Source organism: Crocodylus siamensis, chromosome 1 (genome assembly GCF_052110815.1).
Source record: "Crocodylus siamensis isolate JL-2025a chromosome 1, ASM5211081v1, whole genome shotgun sequence".
In the NCBI taxonomy this organism is placed as follows: Eukaryota; Metazoa; Chordata; order Crocodylia; family Crocodylidae; genus Crocodylus; species Crocodylus siamensis.
In genome coordinates, this window is record NC_143395.1 from 413,205,112 (window position 1) to 413,226,732 (window position 21,621).

At 48.4% G+C, this 21,621-nt stretch overlaps 1 protein-coding gene across 5 annotated transcripts in view; it reads left to right on the forward strand.

Moving 5' to 3' along the window:
• PAK1 (p21 (RAC1) activated kinase 1) overlaps positions 1-21,621 on the forward strand; it is a 154,186-nt gene that overhangs the window by 114,708 nt on the left and 17,857 nt on the right. For all 5 annotated transcript variants that reach the window (XM_090030717.1, XM_090030718.1, XM_090030720.1 and 2 more), the window contains 6 exons: positions 5,162-5,262; positions 6,557-6,704; positions 9,109-9,146; positions 15,839-15,958; positions 16,331-16,508; positions 20,860-20,923. In XM_090030717.1, coding sequence (XP_089886843.1) covers positions 5,162-5,262; positions 6,557-6,704; positions 9,109-9,146; positions 15,839-15,958; positions 16,331-16,508; positions 20,860-20,923 — 649 coding nt within the window. The remainder of the gene's footprint in view (positions 1-5,161; positions 5,263-6,556; positions 6,705-9,108; positions 9,147-15,838; positions 15,959-16,330; positions 16,509-20,859; positions 20,924-21,621) is intronic.

The following is a 21,621-nucleotide window of genomic DNA, read 5'->3' on the forward strand; positions in this document are numbered from 1 at the left end:
ATATCGGGGTCCTCCTTTTCTGTTTCCTTTCACATCATGTAAACTAGCACAAAACAGAATAAGAGGTCTTGGTAATCCCTGAGATCTGCACCAGTCCTTGGCTGCCTCAGATGAGTGGTGCCCCACAAAGGCCAAGCTTTATAGGCAAAACAGTTGTTTTCCAGGTTTAAAAGGCAAGGCTGTCTGTCTGAGCAGTATGAACACCTGGGGAAGTCATGTAAATAAGAAGAATATTTAGGTAGCTCATACTGCTTAGTCCATTAAGAACATGGAAATGCTCATTTGGTGGAAACACTGTGCCCTTTCATGGTCCATTGGGGTGACATGTCCACTTATCTAAAACAAGCTCCGATGAGCCTACTTAGATACTAGAAATGGCATAATCATGGTTAGCTCAGCACTCTCCCTGGACTTGTATTCCCTGTGTTTTCACAGGGCCAACTAGCCTTGAGGGGAGAGCTGCACTGAATGTGGCTGTACAGTTTCTGAGACCTGGGGCAGTTTGGCTAGCTCTGCAGAGCGTGACTTAATGTGGCATAGACATAGTCTTCTTATGGGTCTGTATCCGGAGCACAGCTTTCTGAAGCAGAAAAAAAGCCAAGCAGATCAGGCCGTAAGATGATTTGCAGGTTTTGGTACATGAACCTGGAGCTGTTCGGGGTGGAGTTTGGGGTTAGAATGGCTTTGTGCTCTTCTGCTCCAGGAAGCACCGGGTGGTACAACTTCAGCTCTAATTGAATAGTTAAAAGGGCACAGATTTAATGGTAAATGGATTTAAGCACCAGCAGCTGTGCTGATTTCCAAGGGAGCTGTGAATCCTCTGGATCTCTTGGGGCTAAGGCCTGATGCGATTTAGTGGACGGAGCTATCGGGATGTTGTCTGGAGCTGTCAGCTGAGGCTTCAGATCTAACAACTCCCTCTTATGCTGAAGAGACAGCCTCCATCTGTATCTGAGGAGCTCCACCCCAGGACGTGGCCTGGTGATAGTGGGGGACTTGGTTTGTAACTCAGGCTGTGCTATCCAACACCTACAACAAAAGGCATTGATGATGTTAATATTTTAATGCATTAGGCTTTGCAATCGGCCTCTTAGATTTGATCAAAAGCCTCCTTAGCACGCACATGCTTGGAATCGGATAAGAATATTTTAAGCATTTGAATGCTGGTTTACTTAATCCAGGCGTGTTTAGGTAGTTTTACAGCATCCAAAGTTGCAGGCTGGGGCTGTGTAGGACCAGTCAAAAGCTATAGGACATTGTCCCTGCTGGCAGTAGCACGAACTTGGAGGTTAGACTGCAAACCACAGTCCCAGAGCTCTGACTATAACTTGAGATATGACATGATAAGCAATAGGAAGGAGATACCTAGAAGAAAGACGAAAGACTAAAGCCATGAGCTTGCATAGTTGCTCGCTGGAGGTAAGTAGGCACCCCAAGGATTCTGGCTGAAGTCTGAGGTGCAGGAAGCCTGATCAGCTCACTCATCATCAAGCACGTCCAGCTCCAGTCCCGGTTTCGTTTCTGCCTGTGAGCTACACATAGAAAAAGAATGAAATCGCCAGTGCAGGTGCAGTTGCATTATTCATTCTTGATTGAAAACCACGCATATCATTTAATGTAACTGAGGCATATCCAAGCTGCAGCCCTGCTTATGTGAGGCTGCTTCTTGAATATGCATTTTTGTGTTTAATCTGAATTTGTAAGCAGCTGCGGGAGTCATCAGGACAGAATTCGTTATGCTGTCTGAGAAGGCATGCTGGGGTCGCTGATTAGTGAGAGGTTTTACCCCAGCAGATGTGAAATCTGGGTGCTAAATGCACCTGCATAAGTAGGTCCAAATTCAGTAGGTCCAAACATAGAGGAATGAAGAGTTCTGGGCTATTAATTTTGGGTGGTAAATGGCATAATGCTCCTTAGCTCTTTTGCAGCCCGTCCTCCTTCAGACTGGTTTTGAGATCCAATCTAAAGGGTTTGGGTTGTCTTAGCACAGTTCTTAGCAGTGTCCCTCTCTTTTCTATCCCTTGTTGGCAACATGCAGTTTTCTCTGCCTTTTGGTGGAGACAGCTGCTGTCCTGCCTGCTGCAGATGTTCAACATCTGGTAACCAGCTGGTGTTTCTGGTCCTTCCCAGCTTCCATCTCTGCTGGCTCCTCCTCTGCTTCATCTGTTTCTTTTATTCCTCCCTTCACAAAAGCCACCATTATTTTGTGCATGGTCCAATAAACCCGATGTGTGATTTCTTTTCTGGCTTTAGTCAAATCCTTCAGGCATGATATTCTGCAGTTACATCAGTTCAGTATAACTTGGAATAACTCTATTTATATCAGTGACATTGCACTAGATTGCTATGGGTATAATGGAGAGCAGAATGTGGCCTTCTCAAGCCACAAGATTCAAGTATTTCCACCTAGTTTCACTTGAAAAATGCTTTAAATGGTTGCTACGTGGGGAATAGAATAGTGGCTCTTTAGGATATATGGAGTTTTGAAAAAAACTATGTTTTGGTGCTATGCATATTGAAAAGCCCCTGTATTGGGGAAAAGTCTGTCATAAAAGAACTACCCTTGGCCAAGTACAGAGATTACACTTTTACCGGTGTAAGTGATTGCAAACTGGTGATGAACCAGAAGTTCGGCACATATAGATTGGTTTAAAAATGGTGGAACCTGGTCTAAGATTTGCCTTTCCCACCAAGGGGAAATGTGTTTTGTTCACTACCAATCTAAACTGTGCCACTTACAGAAAATTATGTAACAAAATCACGTGACTTGGATTGATTCTGCTTCAAGCTTTTTGAATGTCTGTATTTAGTGTATAGACAGACCAGATAACAGCAGGAAAATGAGCAATTTAGGGCTGACTCCTGCTTGTGCCCTGGTTATTCACCCTCCCTATATGTACCGAAAATGCTGAGGTCAGCCAATTTGATCAGTGCATCCAACCCTCGCTCCAGTTTGCAGAGGACAGTATGTTTTAAAAGTAAAATGCATAAAATATATTATAGAATTGGTAGGGCTTTGTTAGACTTCCCAGGGATGATGTCAGTATGTTTTTAAAAAATTGATTCCAAGAATCTCAGAGTTTAATTATTTCTGCTCTTTCCTGCCTATTGTTCCTCTGTTTTACCCACAGTTCCCATTTTGTTACCATTCTGAAATACTGTGCTGTGCTTTTGTTGTGCTTTCAAATGATTTGGTCAGACCCAACTTGATAGATTCTTTAGTTTTGGCACATGGCTTTAAACTTGTTTGGTGATAATATTTAGAGGTGCACTGATATATTGATTGCGTATTGGATCGGCATCGATAACGGGAAAATTAACATTATCAGCAATTGGCTTTTTTTGGTTGGTGTAGCTGATGTCACTGATAAATGCTGCGTGCATGCCTGCAGCCACAGCATGCATGGGGCAAGAAGTGCAGCCTGGTAGTTTGGAGAGCAGCGTCTGGCTGTTAAGTCTGTCCGGGGAAAGGTGTGGGGGAGGGAAGGGGCATGGGGGGCGCAGATCGAGGCCCCCACAGTGAGGAAGGAAGTAGGGCTGGGGCAAGATGCAGGGTGGAGCCATGGGCTGCTCATTTGGGGGCATGGGGGGTGCAGGGCGGCTCCCTGCTGCTGCTAGCACCCCTAGGGGAGGCATGGGGGGCATGTGGTCCCTGGATTTTTGCATGGGGCAAGGGTGGGCTGCCTGCTGTGGGCTTGGGGCCAGGAGCTGTGTTGGCCTCTTCCTGGTGGGGTGGGCTGGGGCTGCACTCAGGGTAAGCTCAGCTGTGTGGAGCGAGCAGTGGCAGGGGGAGCAGCGGCTGTGGGGGCAGGCTGCAGGGAACTTTGGGGTGGCCATAGCCCCGCAAGCCCCCCACTAGTGCTGCTGCCACCTGTCCTGCTCCTACCCACCTTGAGCCCAGCCCTGTGCTGTGAAGAGGCCGGTGCAACCTCTGGACCTGAGCCAGCGGGCAGCGCGCCTTCACCCCACACACAAATCCAGAGGGGACATGCCCTCCATGCCTCACCTGAGGGTGAGCACAGTGGCGGGGAGCGGCCCCACTCCTCACTTGCTCTGCCTCTTGGACAAGTGGCCGGCAGCTCTGCCTCGCCCCAGCTGGGCAGCCCCTGCCCCACTCCTTCCCATACCGTGGGGGCCTCGATCTGCTTTCACTCCACCCCTTCAGTCTCCTTCCCCTGGCTTACCAGCTGGATGCTGCTCTCCAAGCTGCTGGGCTGCATATCTGCTCGGTATCGGCCAAGAAAACCTTTATTAGCGCACCTCTAATAACATTATATCATATTTTCCTAATTGATTGTCAGAGAAGATTATTTGCAAGCATAACGTGGTTGGCTTGAATTGTTCTGGTTTTTTAATCACTTAGGTGAGGGGGGTATTTGACGAGAGCCAGTATTTGCCAAATGATCTTTTTGATCTCCAGTATGGACAGACGCAGTATAGACAACTTTTATCTTTTGCTAATAGCAATGTATGAGTAGGTGATGTTAAACAGCTCTGTCTTTGTGGGATGGATTGGTGATGGTTTTTAAACTGGTTTCGCTCTGTGCCAGATTTGTTCAACTGCTATAAATGTGTCTAGTTGTTCCTACCCCTGGTTCATCTGGAGTAAATGGGGCACATTTTCAAAAATGCTCAGCACCCAATAGCTGCTGTTTCTGGTCTGATTCTCAGAGAGCTTTTACCCGATGTCCACCCAATATGTCCCCCTGAAAATCTGGCCCTGACTGGTGCTGAGCCTCTCTGAAGAGTTGGCCTGTGCTATCGTGACTTACCTGCATTATGCTGTACTAGACTAGGGGTGCTCAACCCCCAGCCTGTGGGCCAGATGGCCGAGGTTCCCTGGGGCCTGATACGAATGTGTGGGACTGGGGCAGCATGGGGCCTGATCCTGCACACTGACCCCACGAGTGATCTGGCCCACAGATTGGTCCTGTGCCACTCATCCAGCCTGTGCAAAGGTTGAGCTGGACTAGACTGAATGATGTGGTATGTTGACCAGCTGCTTTCGATTCAGATGAAATACTTAAAGTTCACTTGTGGCTTAAGGGTGTGGGCTACTCACAGGGTTCATCATTTGTGGTAGGGTTTGGTTTCACAGGGACCTATGAGCTGCTGGGGAAGGCTTTTTGTGCTTGATGGATTTTGCTTTCCTCCCTGACAGCCAATAAGAAGAAGGAGAAAGAACGACCAGAGATATCCCTCCCTTCAGATTTCGAGCACACGATTCACGTTGGGTTTGATGCTGTCACGGGAGAATTCACGGTAAGTGAATTAGAAGAGAATTGCATGGTCGTGCTTGTCGTTGGAGGATCGGGGCATTTTAAACCTACCTAAAGTAGTATTTAAAGGGACGCTGATAATCACTGAGCTGAACCTCGTACAAAATATAGGCCACAGATTCCCACTTGGTAGAGAACCAGACTACTTGGAGTTTGGCCTGTTCAAACTTGGCACTAATATATTCCAGAAGGCTGGACTACAGGTAAGTTTTCCACTTCCTGGTGTAGTGGGGAGCGACGCAGCTTTTTCGCAGAACAGAAATGATCAATCTCCTCTTGTTAGAGCCATGTCTTCTCTGAACTCCCAATCTCTTCTTAGGAGGCAGGCAGCTGCAAATGCCCATGCTAGTGTGTAGGACGTGATCTCTGAAGGCTGACAGTGATTTCAATTTATTCTTTTTTTTTAAACTTCTGTACAAATCACTGGGGAGACGAGATCACATTTGATCATGCTTAGTTCTGAATTTGATTGTGAGATAGGATTGAACAGCAGCGGCACCACACAAGTAGTTTGCAGGGATAATCATGTTTGGCTTTCTCTCTTTAATAAACTTCACTTCCAGGGCCCCTGGGTGCCTTTACTCTATTCTTGCTCACAGTCACACTGTGCATGGCTGCCTGTGGTACTCATCAGCTAGCCAAGATGAAGCAGTCAGGCAAAGCAGTTGACTGGTAGATCCATCAGTCTTTTAATGAGTGGGGCTGAACTCTCTGGAGTAGGGATTCTGGTACCTGGGACACTGGAGTAGCAACAAATAGGAATAGCAAATGATCTAGTGTTGACGGCTGACAAATGTCAGGGCTCTGGTCTCCAGACTTATCTTGCTGGTAGCTGAAGACATTTCTGTTTTTACTCTTTGGGATGAACATCTCCATAAGGTGCCATTAGAACTCCTCTACCATCACGACCAATGAGACAGGAACATGGGACTGGAAAGGGTTACCTGGGCCATCAAGCCCAGTTTCCTCCCAGTCAAGACAGTGCATTACAAGAGTATCAGGAGGCATCGTGTGGCACCATAGCTCCACTGGCGTGGAAGTGCATGGTGGCAGAGGGTTTGCCAATGTGGATCATTTTGCAGGGTCACAATTAAGGTTTCAAACCTTGCCCCTTGAGAGACAAGTAAGTTGTCGGTCCACAAGGCTTTCCCCTCTTTCAGATGCTGTCAATAATCTCCTTGAGCTTGAGTGAGAGAACTAAATGTTGCACACCTCCAGGTTTTAAATATTCTTGATGTGAATAGGCTGGTGGTAACTGCCTGAAACATCTCCCCCAGGGTATGCCAGAGCAATGGGCTCGGTTACTGCAGACATCAAACATCACCAAATCGGAGCAGAAGAAAAATCCCCAAGCCGTGCTCGATGTGCTGGAATTTTACAACTCCAAGAAGATCTCCAACAGCCAGAAGTACATGAGTTTCACAGGTAGGTGGTCAATCTTATTCTACTGTTTAACTAGGCTTCCTGGTAGCCCCAGGCATTTAAAATGAATTTGAAGAGTCACTTTTACAAAGGCAAGGCAGCTGATCTCTGGCACAGCGAACAGCCCCCTTCCTTTGAAGTCTAGCCCAAGAACCTGGTAATCACTTGGACAGATCTGGGTGTGAAACAGAAGAGGTGTTGGCTGGACAGATCCCGAAACATGTAGTGCCTTGTGAATTAACACTGGTAAGTGGGTCGCAGAACTCTGGTGTTGTGGTCTTGGTGAGAAGAGTCCCTTCGGGAAGCGGTTATCACATTTTACACCAGCTTGGTTTTAAGATGTAGCTGCATGGATATGGGGGAATGAGGACTTTGAAACTATTAGTATGGTGAGACCCAGGGAATGTGGTTTTGCCAAGAGCTCTTTGTGGGATTTCTTTTAGCACAGAATACGCTTTTGACGAAGAGGCACCGGCGAGGTTTGTCTGGTCACCACTCCTCCTCGCCGCACATCTGAGAACCATGCTCAGTAACCCATTCCCTCCCCTTTGACTGCTTAGATAAGGGGTGTCAAAGATCTGGTTCGTGGAGCCCTGTTGTCTGCCCCCGGTGCTGCCCGTGGGTCTCAGAGTTGACAGCAGGTGGCTGGATAGCCCCACATGCTGGCCACAGCTCCTGCAGCAGCTTGCATCCCAGGACGGTGGAGGGATCGGCATGTCGTTTTGCCGCTCTGGCGCTGCACTCCATGTGGTGGCTGCTCCAGGATTTTGGGGCTGCGCTGCATGCATCATTTGCTCCAACTTGAGTCCTGGAGCCCCAGAACGGCCGCTGCATGCGGGGTGGCCCCAGGGCAGTGGACCAGCACGTCTGGAGCTGTGCTGCACGTGGCATCCTCTCCAGCTGCTCCCGGACACATGCTGGATCTGGTCTATGGGTGCCATCTGGACCTGCCTGTGGGGCCAGATGAGTTTGACACCCCTGGCTACAATGGGCAAGATTGTCACATGAGTCTGCATTGCTCAGCAGTTCCTGTTCATGATGGGGGTCTCCTCATTGCGCTGGCAGGGTTTCTAGTACTCTGTGCATCTGAATGAAGGCACTGGCTCAGTTTCAGTTGCACTGATGCCTCTGGGGAATTGCACCCCTAACACCAGGGAAGAGCTTGCCCTGATTGTGCTTGCAGAGTGTTAGATTTTTATTGTACAGGATGGCAGCCTGCTTGGGGAAATCCTTCGCACATCTTATTCCCTCAAGAAAACCCTCTTGGCACATCAAGAGGCTGCAGGAGCTCCAAGCCGTAGATCACTTGTGGGCAGCAACTCCACATAGTCAGACTTCTTGACAAAATGACCTCCTGTTCTCTTAAACTGAATTGGATTTGAAATGATTAAATTGGTTCTGGGCTCCATCAGCTTCCACTTCTCTCTGCATGGCTGTGCATAGGGATTACAAAGGGCTGGAGTAGTTGGGACGCTTGTTGAACCTGGTTGGGAAGACAGTGAACAGTGTCTTGTAATCTGTCCAGGCTTTCTTGGAGCGCAAGGAATTAGTGCTGCACGTGGCCCTGGAGTGGTGTCCAGAGCACTGAGGCAGGCGTCCAGACTCCCTGTACACTGGATGCGGAGCTTTAGGTGCTTCAGAATAGGACTCAAAACAACCAGGATGCTGAGCAGGGAACAGTCTCCCTGAGCTCGCCGGTAGGCAGCACCGAGGATGGAGATGTGTTTTTAAGCAGGCCCCTTGTGCTGTAACGTGTCTTCATCCAGTCTGGATCTAGAGTCCAGAACCTCTTCCTAAGAGAAGTTGCCTACAACCCTCCTTTCACAAGCCAAGCACAGACCAGTCCTTTTCTCAAACATACAACTGGAGGAGGAGATGGCAGCAGTGTCCCCCATAAGCAGGATCCTAGTGGTCGGACTACTTCCCCAGGGAGCGAGGGAGCTTGATTTAGTTTTATCACTTCCATGTCCAAGAGGTTGCAGACCTACCTCCCTCATGTCCCAGAAAACTGCCCTGCCCACCCGGCTGGAAGCAGGGTAGTCACGGAGGCACCCTCTACCCACCCCTCCATCGTGGTGCAATGGGCACAGCTTCAGAGTATTCACAGCTCGCTGGAAGGGGGCAAATCTGGGTCCCAGCATCTGGTCTGCAGAAAACTCCTGCCTTGCCAGGAAACAGGCGCTGGCTAAAATGTCATTAGCCCTTTCCTGGACCAAACTCTTAGACCCCTTTGTCACCCTGCGCTGGGGTTCACCCTCCCTAAGATGGGGATAATCCCTTTCCCCACAGCAGTTTACTATGTTTCTGCAGTTCTTGCCACAGCTTATTGCAGCCTGGGCCTCTAGGCATGGTTGCATTGCAAATCACTCTCATCATAATTGCAGTGGTATCTGTTTCTCTGTTTCAGATAAATCTGCAGAAGATTATAATTCATCAAATACAGTGGTAAGTTTTTTGTTGGTATTCATTTGGTTTTTCAGAGGTGCATAAAACAACCTTATAATCATTTTGCATTTAATGCTGGCTTGCTTTTTTCAAGTGTGGGGTATTCTAGACACCCAAAATATAGCTAAACAATATATTTAATCTATTTAAAGTCTTTTTAAAACATGCGGAAACTATGGTAACTGTCATTCTGACCTAAAAAAGCATATTTCTTTCCTTTCAGTTCTTCCTATAAACTCTCTGTGGCTGGAATATAAGGCACTAGACTCAAATGACTTTTATTATTAGTTAATTTAGTGCATTCATAGAAGTGGATCTCTTTTGTAGAAGTGACATTGGTGAGTAGCAGTGTAAACAGGTCTACAAAATACAATCCAGCCTGTTTTTTTCAGGGTACCAGGTAGATTTTATTGGTATCTGATCCATAAATATCTTTTGATCTAACCAAACCATTAAAAGCCCACAAGATCTGACCGAACCGCTGTTGATGATTAACTGCATTCTTCTCAGGGCGGTCTTATCTTTTCTTTGACCTTTACCCCTCTTCCCACACCCATGCACATACACAGCACATATGGATGCAACCAGTATTCCCCTTTTATTGGGAGGATACAGTTGAATAAGTGTTGACATTGCAACAGCTTGCAGGTTGGGAGAAGAGTTGTAGGGGGGGTGTGGGAAATGATCTGTAGGGTGACACTAGGAAGCTTTAGCAAAGCTCCAGGGCTGTTTTTACATGTGCTCAGGGGAGTGGGAAAGCGCTTTAATTAGAGCGGCTCCAAGAGCCACTCTAATTAAAGCACCCACAGTGTCTCGTGTATCAGCGACCTTGCACTTCAAAATGGCAGCAGGATGCTTGAACTGAAGCTTTAGTTCAAACTTTAGTTAAAGCCCCCCCACTGCCCATTTTGAAGTGCAGGGACACTGTTACATGAGATGCAGAGACTGACTGCTAATTAGCATGCTCCAGCAGACTCGATTAATCAAGTTTGCTGTGACATGCTGTAACAGAGCAGCCTCCCGGCATGTCTACAGGCACCCCGTGTGCTCAGGGAATTTTGCAACCGTTTCGAACACATAATGCGCCTCGTGGCTATAAGCAGCAGGGCTGAATGCAGCGCGCTTAAAATAAAGATCCAAATTGCTGCCATGGTGGTGGCAATGAATGGTGTCCCTTTATTAATGCACAGAGCTCTATGCATGAGACAGTTATTCATAGAAAACAGTGTGTGCGTGCTCTCTGAGAGCTTGCTTACCTCTCAGGTACAACAGATCCACCTCTCAGGCTCCCTCACTCCTGTCACATCATGGAGAGGGCCTTACTTTCCCTTAACTTTGAGAGAGCTTTTGAATCTATATTCAGGGTTTGGGCCCATCTCTGATCTTAGTATGGAAAAAAAAGGGGCACATATACATGTGATGGACGTCTCCATGATGTGTGGTAATTAGCATGCATCAAAGCAGACTCAATTGTGTGCTGTGAGTCTGTTGGAGCATGCTAATTAGCGCCCTTCAACAGCCTCCGCGTCTTGTGTATTTAGTGTCCCCGCTTATAAAAATCGCTGCGGGTTCTGCAAGCTTGAGTTAAAGTGCCTCACTACCATATCAATACACATGATGCTTCGGGCACTTTAATTAGAGCGGCTCTCAGAGCTGCTCTAATTAAAGTGCCCCCACCCTAGAGCATGAGTATAGACACCTGAATGTTGTACTGAACTTTCCCCACTTTGATACAAGGGGGTGCGTCTATGTAATTAATGCAACACAATAAACCCTGGAGCAGTTCAAGCTGGAGTCAACTGCTCCTGGGCTCAATGTCTACATGCATGCCTGGGACTGCAGCACTTTGAGCTGGGGTGGAGAAGCCCTAGGGTGACAGGGGGCACATTGGGTGGCAGGGGGACAGAGGGTGGCAGTGTTGGGTGGCGGAGGGGCAGGTGTGAGCCAAGGGTCTGGTCCCTGGCTGGCTGGGCTTACCGGATACAGTTTGCTTCTGGTGGTCACTGTCTACGTGCGTGTTTAATCACACTTACTGACTCCACTATAAGATAGTGCTGTCTTACAGAGGAGTTAATTAATTTTACTGTGCCCTAATACCAGTGCATGTTTAGACAGTAGCACTTTACTGCAGAGCTAATTAGTCTATTCCACGGTAAAGTGTACATGTAGACATACCCATGGGGAAGTTGCGATTTGCCCCTTTGGGAGCGAGAAGGAAAACCCCTTTTCTTCCTTTCTTGTGCCTCTGCAAGTGCAGTGCAGCAGTAGGATGCCTGGGACATACGTTATGTGTCATTTGGTATTGCTGTGAGAGAGGATGTAGAGGTGCTTAGGCCCGAGTGAACCCAGCCAGCCATTAATGTGAAAATGTGGTAGTCTGATTTCTTAGCAGGTGAGATCGCACTGAGCAAAGGAAGTGAATCTGTACTCAGAACATTGTTTTTATTACTCTGGTTATTAAAATCTGTGCAGTGCTTCTGCCAAAGCTTGTTTTGTTGGCAAAGCAACATGCTGTCACTGTTCTAACAATCTGTCCTCTTGTTACTCCTGACACTTCGTGTTGTCCCGGAGGGAGAAGCTGCTGGAAAAAACAATTTTTCCCCCCTGCAAATGGCAAGTGGAGGTTACCATTATTAATATATTTGAGGGGGAAAAAGGCAGTCAATCTGTTGTCTGCTTTACTCCCCAGTCTTGAGGAAATGATCACAGAGTCCATAGGCTGGATGTCCCCGTTCCCTGTAGTGTCTGGGTACCAAGAACTATTTTCCCCTGTTGTTGAGTGACTGAGGACCCTGGCTCCATGCTGATTTGTTGTACTTCTCAGCTTTGCCGAATGCCCAGTTTAAATCTTTTCCAGGCTGTTAGCTGCTGGTGGCTGACCTAGGTGTCCTGGTTAGCAGCTTCAGGTCGGTCTTGATGTTGATATTGCAACTAAACCTGCAGGTTGGAAGAAGAGTTGTAGGGGAGGGGATGATCTGGAGGGTGACACTAGGAAGCTTTGATGAAGGTCCAAGGGTATTTTTACACATGCTGTGCAGGGGAGGTGGGGGGCGCTTTAATTAGAGTGGCTCCAAGAACCACTCTAATTAAAGCACCCGTAGTGTCTCTTGTATCAGCCTCCCTGTGCTTCAAAAGGTGGTAGGGGCGCTTTAACTAAGGCTCATTCGATGTGCTTTAGCTAAAGCACCCCTGCTGCCCATTTTGAAACGGGGGGACACTGATACACAAGACGCAGAGGCTGGCACACTTCAGTAGGCTTGATTAATCCAGTCTGCTCTGACGGGGTGTAACAGAGCAGCCTCCCAGCATGTCTATGGGCACTCTGTGTTGCACACACACGTGCTGCCCTTTGCTGTGAGGCCCCTTGGAGAATCAAAGGCTGAACCCCCTTTTTCTCCTGGGGATGAGGTGGCAGGAAGGCATGTGACAAGCATCCTGCACTGTGCACTAGGGCATTGGTTCTCATCGTTTGCATCCCACGCTTCCCCGTGTCCGACCCAGAGCACAGATTTGTAGCCTAGCTCCCTTATGGTGCTTTTGGCAGATGTGCCCCAGAATTGAGCTTTGCCTGTGCTAATTTGCCCGATTTCTTACACCCCATACGCAGCGCTTCTGGATGCAGGCCCGGGGAACTGATTGAGAACCGCTGTGCTATGGACATCCCTTTAGGGCATCCCTCACTCAGTTATCTATGCTGGTTTGTGCCCCACTTCTCTTTGTAAAATAAAGTGTGGGGGAGACGCCCTGTTCCCTAGTGCTAGACCTTTCTTCCGTGTTCCTCTGCCAGACCTGATATAAATTGCACCTCACAGACAGATTACACTCTTCTGCATCTGCCAGTGGAGTGTCCCTGGCCTCCCTAGCTGTCAGCCTTTCCCTCCACGTAGGTTATGCCGTATGTGGATGCCTACCATGCTTATTTTGCATAGGGCTGGAAAAGCAGAGGGAAAAAGCCCAGTAAAATATTTCCAGGCTGGGTTAACGTATGTTTGGCAATTAGCCCCTTTCATGGTGGGTTCTTTAGAAGTGCATAGAGAAGCTCGTCCCATGCACGTGGGTCTGTGTTGCTGCTCTGCATTGGACCTAGTCAGCCAGTTTAAAAGAACTTCTGTCTCCAGGGCTGTCAGTCTAGGCCCTTTTTAAATGAGCTCTACCAAGCTGCTGGAGAGAGCTACTAGCCCTACAGTACATTTTCCATCTCCTCTCCCCTGCATGTAACCAGCTTGATTTTCCTGGAGGAGCACAAGCTAAACAAAACCGCCTGAAGAAATAAACCCACTGTTTAGAGCACCACGGGCAAAAAGTGCTCATGCACATGGAATTAGGATACCTTCTGGCTGGGCAGGGAGCCAGTTAAAGTTTCCTAACGTGGCTTTGGATATCCAAGTAACCACCAGAGTCACCGATTGGGAGCACTGTAAATAAGAGTCATGCTGCCTCTGGACAGGGAGAGGTCAAGGTAGATGGGCCTGATTTAACGAGACAGATTTTAAATAGCAAGAGCCATGTGAAATATGGGAGCTGGGCACACTGCCTCTGAATTGGTCTGAAGTTTGGATGGATCTTGCTTATAAACCTGGATGAACCAACTAAAATGTCTCTCCCCTTCAAGATTAGCAATGTACTTTGCAGCAGGTCAAATTTTGAGCCTGATGCAAAAGCCCCTGGACTGTGCAGCTGGGGCATAAATCTAAGGTTAGTTTCTTGGGCACTGAATGTCACAGGGTAGATGTCAAATCTGCTTGTTTTTGTGGGGAGCAATTTTGTCCACAGCTGGTATTACGGTATTGCCTGGGTGTCCCACAGACATCTGGGCCTGTTGTGCTTTGTGTTTTACAAGTGCTCAGTGACGCAGTTCCTGTTGGGAGAGCTTGCAGTCTAAATAAATGAGAGAGCATATTATCCCCATTAGAGGAGGTCCTGGCACAGAGCTCTTGGTACACTAGAAAAGCTTGTGTCCCACTTGTAAGATCAATCTCTCTAAGCAGCCACATGCAATTGTAGTCCTTTGACTTGGCAGTGTGGCCCCATGTAATGAAGACAAATTACATCAAAGAATAGATCTAATTTTAGCTCCCTTTGCGCAATCTGAACCTGTGCAAAGATCCACTGACTTCATCAGACTTCATTGCAGACACGTTCCAGGGGCCATAGTGTCAGCTGACAACTAGGGCTGTATGAAGCTTCAGTAACTGATTCGATTTGGAGGAGATTTGGCCCAATTTGGGGACCTAATCGCCAAATCTAAATCTAATCGGGAGACCAAGTAAAAGCTCCAAATCTATTTGAAGCATCTGAATTGATTCGCAAAAGCTTTGGAAAAGATTTGTCCAATTCAAACATTCGGCCATGGACTAAACAGGCAGCTGAGAGCTGCTTCTAACTGCTAAGTCTGTTGGGGTTAGGGCAGGAGGGATGGAAGGGACATGGGGGAGGGAGGGATCGGGGCTGGAGCTAGGACAAGCTGCCCAGCGGGGGCAGGTGGGCACGTTACCTGGGGAGGGGGACAAGGGGGCATGGGATGCAGGCGTGGCAGCACTGGGAATGGGCGCTTTGCCCTGCTGCTGCTTGCCCAGGCGGGGCAGGGGGAGACGGGATGTGGGCGCAGCTCGCTCCAGGCAGAAGGGGGTGAGCAGCAGCAGGGCATAGCCCCTGCTCCCAGCGCTGATGCAGACAGCGCTCAGCACCCTGCTGAGCTGTGCTGCACCTGTGCCATGGGGTAGCTGCTACGTGACTGCCAGGCAGCGGGGGGCAATCCCTGCTGATCCCCACTGCCTTGCACTGTGTGGGGGGGCCGTGCCACGAGGTCCCAGATGGCCCAATCGTGGCCGCTGCAGCCAGTGAGTGCGGAGATTTTTTAAAGTGCCGGGACTAGGCTGGGGCCAGGCGGTGGTTGAGGCTGGGCAGGGCAGCCACGGGGGGGTTCTCCCACAGCTCCCCCCACCTGGGGAGAGGCCGGCACAGCCGGAGGAGTCACGGGATAACCTGCAGCCCCTGGCTCTGCCTGCCTCTCCCTGGCCGATCCGAATCACCGAATCTCTCTGAATCAGCACTGCGTCTTCTGAAGCTGATTCTGCCGAATCGATTCGGGACAGTGACCAATCTCCGAATCGAATCTCTGTCCTGCGAATCAGTTGAATCTGAATCTGAATCGAATACTTCTCAACTTGCACAGGCCTAATGACAACTTGATCTTAACGTCACCTTTGTTGTAGATGTGGCTGAGGACCAAGGAAGAATGGACCCCTGTTTTTGTAATGCCGTTTCTATCACCGGCTAGCAATATCTAGACAGAAATATCTGTTACTGAGACCCTGATGCATAATACCGCCAGTGGTGCACCTTCAATAGAGAAGGTTTGAGCCAGCAGGTGGTAATTGCATCTGGTGTGTGATTTGTGGGGCCTGATGTGCTAAAGTCCAGGTGAATAACTTTTTGCCCACGTGACTATAACACTGACTTCACCAAGGCCACTTGTTTATGTGTTTACAGGCTCAGGCTCTCAAACTGCTGCTACTTTTATTGCATTGCATAAACCAGTTAACCTGACTGGGTGTTTTGAGACCATTCCTGTGGTGATTAAAGGGTTTCTATGTTAGAAGCTTAATTCCTTTTCAGTGAAAAGCGATAACCCTTTTTTTAAAACAACTTTGGTGCTCAAAGTCGTGTTGTGTTTTTGAACCGAATTGCAGAATGTGAAGGCGAGTGTGTCCGAGACCCCTGCGGTACCACCAGTTTCAGAAGATGAAGATGATGAGGATGATGCTGCTCCGCCCCCAGTAATAGCTCCACGCCCCGAGCACACAAAATCGGTAAGCACGTGAACCACGTTAACTCCCTTCCCACACATTTCACCCCATCTGTACTAGACAGAGGGTCAGTCTGCCCCAAGCCATGGGCTTTATGCCGCTTCTGTCACGTTCCTGGGAGCAATGAACAAACTGTGATTCAGGTTTCCAGTTCCTATTCACTTGCTCAGGGGAAGGAATAATTTACTTCCAAATGAGCTGCTTCATGCTGTCACATAATGCTCTTGACTTGCTAAGGCTTTTTCATGTGGGAATGTTTCTTTCACTGCTTACAACATGCTACTACAAAGGAAATGCAGCTAGAGTATGGAGGTGGGGGTTTATTTTTAATCCTTCCTTTATTGAAATGTCTCTGTGTTTCTCCCAACACAACAGATATACACTCGCTCCGTGATAGAGCCCCTTCCTCCGCCTCCCACCAGAGATGTGGCCACCTCTCCAATCTCCTCACCCTCTGAAAACAGCACGACCCTGCCTGACGCGCAGACGAGGAACGCAGAGAAACAGAAGAAAAAACCAAAAATGTCAGACGAAGAGATCCTGGAAAAATTAAGTATGTTGCCTTTTATAAAGTCCATGTTCCATTTCTGGTCAGGGATGTCCAGGGTCATTTCTGTTCCCAAAGCTTTAATGAGCAGAGATCCTGTGACAGTTACTTTTGGAGACTTCTTACTTAAGATGTCGCCTTAGGAGACTGTTCTGTCTGTGGTCTTCAGGCGCAAATGCAAGGGCTGAGAGGCTGATCTTCAGGCATGCTGAGTACCTGTGATTCCCATGGGACCTAGAGCTGCTCAGACTTTGAAAACCAGGCCCTGAATATATACATATATTGAATGTTGAAGTCATCCTAGATGTTGCTATTTTCTCAACTTGGGGCTGAGTATATTTAAAAGTGTCAGCCTCGAGGTGAGCAAAGCTGATTGGCATAATTAAAAAATAAGTACTAAATTTAAATCCAGCAAATTTTAAATCTGGGGCACGCAGGGAGCGGATCGCAGCTTTGCTCTGGGCCCTGGCCTCATGCTGGCACCGCCCCAAGATCCCAGCCCCTTCTGCCTGTCCATTCTGCTCCTGGGTGCTGCTCCCTGCCCACCTGTGGCCCCCTCCCATTCACCCAGCCATGTGCCCTGCCCATGCAGGTTCTGTGCCCAGTGGTGGGTGCAGAGCAGATGGGCTGGAGTGCCCCGGCAGTGGGGCTGGGTTCGGTGGCAGTGGTGGCAATCAGAAAAAGCCCCACCGTGGGGACTGCCAGGAGGCAAATCTGGCTGCCACACCATCCCAGCCCTGCTGTGCACCTGAGGATGCAGGACCAGTTTTGTGTGCCATGGCCCGGGCTGCCCCACACACCTGGGCTGGGCAGGACCAAGGGACCTGCTGTGGGCTGGACAAAATCCCTTGGTGGGTCAGATCTGCTCCATGGGTATATTTTGCCCCCCTCTGCAGTAGCTGCTTTGGAAGATGTCTAGGACCATTGTCTCTTTATGTCCAAATGGCTATGACTTATTCCAAACTTATAAACTTCAAAAAAACACTACCTAAGTTGTAACCTTTTATTAGTTTACAACCTGTAAGTTGTAAACCTTTTATTAGTTAAAGATCCAGCACGATGAAACCAGCAGGAAACTCCCAGAAAACGACCAGCTTTTCTATCCTGTAAGACACTGACCTCTGCCAGGATTTACAAGTTTGTGTACACTGTAACATGATAACTCAGCAAAGGAGTATGCCACAGATACTAATCCTGTGATGAGGACCTTGCCTTCTCTGGCTTTTAAACTGTATCAATTAGATTTCTTGATTATTTTATAGCAATTGCATATCTGTCTGTGAAACACAAATACCGTGTGAAACATGGATTAACAGCCTAATTGGGGAAAATACATAGAGTTCAAAGATGACTAAAGTACAAGGGGACATCTCGTTATTTAGAAGTTGCCCCTTTCCAGGGCTAACATTGCAAACCCAAGCTCTGGGGAATAGTTTGTGTTAATGTTGAGGGGCATGTTGCACAGCTCAGGGTTAATAAGACTGAGCCTTGAAGTGCTGTTGGCAGAGACATGAATGTCATGCACCAAAAAGCATCTGTCTAGAACCACTTCACTAATCTAAGGAAATAGGAGTGAAACCCTTGCAAAGGCACTACAGCTGTTGCATGGCTGACGTGCATACATAATACAGCACTTTGTTTTAAATAGCTATGTGTTCTGGATTTGGTCAGCGACACCTGCACAGCTGCAAGCTTTGGTTGTGGCCTGAAGCTTTGCCACACGTTAACTCCTGAGTGCGGTGCAGCCCAAGAGGACCTCTGAGGTTGGTGGCACTAGGCTGGGCTAAAATCAGCCGTGGGGTAACTGGGCGAATTCCATTGAGGGCAGTCGTGATGTGTAGGGGGTGCACAGGGGTGCACATGCGCCCCCTGAGGGGGCTGGTGCACCCCCTGACAGCAGCATTCCCCGCATAGGTGATGGACAGGTGGGGCAGGCAGGAGTGGGGGTGCCAGGACAAGTGATCCCCGTGGTCCCCCTGCAGCCGATCATGCTGACTGTGGGGTTCCCCTGTGGCTGATTATGCTGGCACTTCCATGTCAGTGCGATTGGCCACGGGGGGGACTCCCCTCAGTTGCTGACTGGCCTCTGTGGGGGAGAGGCGGGGGGGGGGCAAGTGCCCCCCCTGACTTAGGAGGTACCAGTTGCCCATGGCTGAGGGAATGGAGTTGTGCTTGCTCATATGAGGTCTGATCTGGTAGTAGGACCTTCCAGTGCAGTGCAGGACCTTCCGACTAAAAATATACAGAGATAGAAAGAAAATAGCCCATTTAAAAACCTGTTAGCACTTAGTTCTTCTGTTCACTTACAGAGCCCTTTTGCAAATCTCAATTAATCCTCAGCCTCCATTGGTGGGGGGAGGGAAGAGTTGCCCCATTTTATTGAAGCAGAGATTAAGACCAGGGTTTTTGACGGTCCTGTCTGGGTTCTGTCATTGCCCAAATTTTTCACAGGGGCTGTGCTGCTGCAGCCTGAGCCCTTGGTGCAGGCCCGAGGCAGGGGGAGAAGAGGGGTCTTGGCTGCTCACTCAGCAGCTCATCATCTTGGGAAGGAAAGCGTCACATCTGTAATTGTGGTGTCAGTCCCTGTGTTTGTGTAGTTGGGCTCCCCTCCCTGCGTTCTCCCTCATTACTTCTGTCTGCCCCAGATCCTGTGGGTTTGGCCACTTTCCAGCAGCATCTGAAAATAGCCTGCTTTTTTTTTTGTTTAACATGGCTCGCCATTGGGTGCCTGGGCCTAATTACCATATGCAGAATATCTTTGCATATGCTAATCTGTATCTAGTTAATATTTCTGCTCAGCCCTGGGGCCCTTTTGGAAATCTCTCCATATGGTGATGGCTCAGGTAGCCTGCATGCTCCATCTTAGAAAACGCCTTTAGGTTCCCAGTTCCCATGTCCATCATGCAGGCGCTGTTCTAGGAGTTATTTGTACTTTTATGAGCCTTTGTTTCTCCTCTGTTTCTCAGTTTTGATTGGGGGAGCACCCATTCAGGCATCAGGCCACATTTGTATAGCCCCTTGGAAAAAAACATAACATAGATTTTTTTTTTAATGGGAATTCACCTGTTTGTTTAATCACAGTATGGCAGGGAGGTGGGTCAGATTCAGCGAAGAGTCGACTGCCAGCTTGCTTGCTTTAACACCTTTGCTGTTGGCCAAATGGGATATCCCGGGCTTGGGACCCCAGGCCCTTGGGCTCTGTAGCTTCAGGGCAGTCTGCCACAGCCTGTTTGGGAGCCAGGGCTCCAGCCCCTTTCTTGAAGAAGTTGGAAACTTTGGGCATCCCTCCGCAATGGAAACAAAACCAAATCCTCTGTGAGATGGAATTGCAACCCCTGTCCTCACCAGCTCTGTTAAATACAAGTCCAGCCCTGTATCTCAGCAATCTCCCTGGTGCGGAGGAAGATGGTAACGTGCCTCCCCAGCTCAGCTGCGACACAGGCAGAGATGAGCTGACATCACTGTAAGAGACTCTGGCAGCACTGCTGAAAGTCTGCGAGCTGCGAAAGCTTGGAAAGCAGCAATCCCAGAGCAGCTGCGCAGGCCATTATCGACTGCGTCTTGAACCTCTGCTTCTCAAACAGATGAGCTTCCTCAGCTATGAATAGTCATAACACTTAACCACTTCCAAAGGCAAAGGGTGTGTCAGCTCTTAGGCTGTAAGGGTTACATGTGCAAGCTGCAGTAGCGAGCTAATTCACAGTAAATGCGACTGCTGTTGGAAAAGGTGAAAGTTGCAATAATTTTGATGCACCTGTTTAGGTACAGGAGCCAGCGTGCATAAGTCGCACCATAATAGCTGATATCTGTGCCATTTAATGTAGATATCTTTGTTACATCTGTGGGTACCCCTAGGAGAACACCTAACTGCCCCATCTTTGGTAAAGTCCCTCCTGTAAAGTCCCTAGCAGGGGTCCTGGGGCCTGGTTTTGAGGATGATTATAGTGACGCTGTGCTGGTACAAAAGGCAGATCTGGTCATCTGGACCCACCACATCATAGAGTATCCAAAAATATCGGCTCCAGACCAAGTTGCCTCTGAGCCCCCAAGCAAGCAAAAGGATGCAACTGGAGTGCGTCTAGGAAAACAGCTTGTGTATCGTATTCCAGCAAAGTTGCCTCTACAGACTCTTTCTTCCTAACGAGCTAGATCTCTTGAGCCTGGGCTCTGCAATGAATGCCATACTTCTAAACTTTTGCAGGATCCTCTTGAAAGTCTGCAGGTGTCTGTGTGCTTGCAGGGCGGGTCTGTGCAATGTTCTGTCCTTACTTGGGCTCCCAGGGTGTAAGTAGCATTGCCCCTTGCACTGATACGGAAAGAGAACTGTTTTTAACCTGGTGTTTTCTCCCGTTTTCAGGAAGCATTGTGAGCGTGGGTGACCCCAAGAAGAAATACACGCGCTTTGAAAAGATTGGACAAGGGTTAGTGCATGCCTCCCATCCCACCTCTTCTCGTGCACTGTCAGCATAAGGAAGGCAGAAAAGCCAAGCTGGGTTTGTCTTCTGGAAACACTGTGATGTTTTCCTTCCGCCTTCTCTTCCCTCCACCGGCATACTCTTGAGTCATGATGACTGGGGCTTTGCATGATTGTGTTTAATATAAAAATATATATCATTAGATGATCTTGTTGCTAAATATACCAGGGTGTAAGAAAGAACCACTTATTTTCTCTGAACAAAACAATTTTCAAATTATAGATTTGCTTTCAGAATTAACCCTCTATGCTCAGGCCTGGTTTTGCATTCCCCTCACAGGGGTGTATGTGTATATAGGGCCTCTTAGAGAGGTGATTTGAATCCTTCGTTTACTGAAAAATGACTTAGTTTTTGAGGCCAGTTGTCAAACCACTGTAACAATTATTTCATCTCTGGTGAGCCTGCAGAGTGCATACTTTCCATATAAAGTATTTGGACTCAGCCCTTCCCCATAGCTATTAAAGGCAGTGGGAGATTTGCCACCGACTCCGGTGGGTTCAGAATCATGTTCTCTCCCCCAGTGGCCACATCTCTCTTGATTTGGTCTGCCCTGCCATCGTTATCATCTTGGGGTAGCCTGGACACCAGGCCTGCTGCAGTTGTGCCACTTTTAGGTCGAATCAAACTAGTTTCTTCACAGTGTT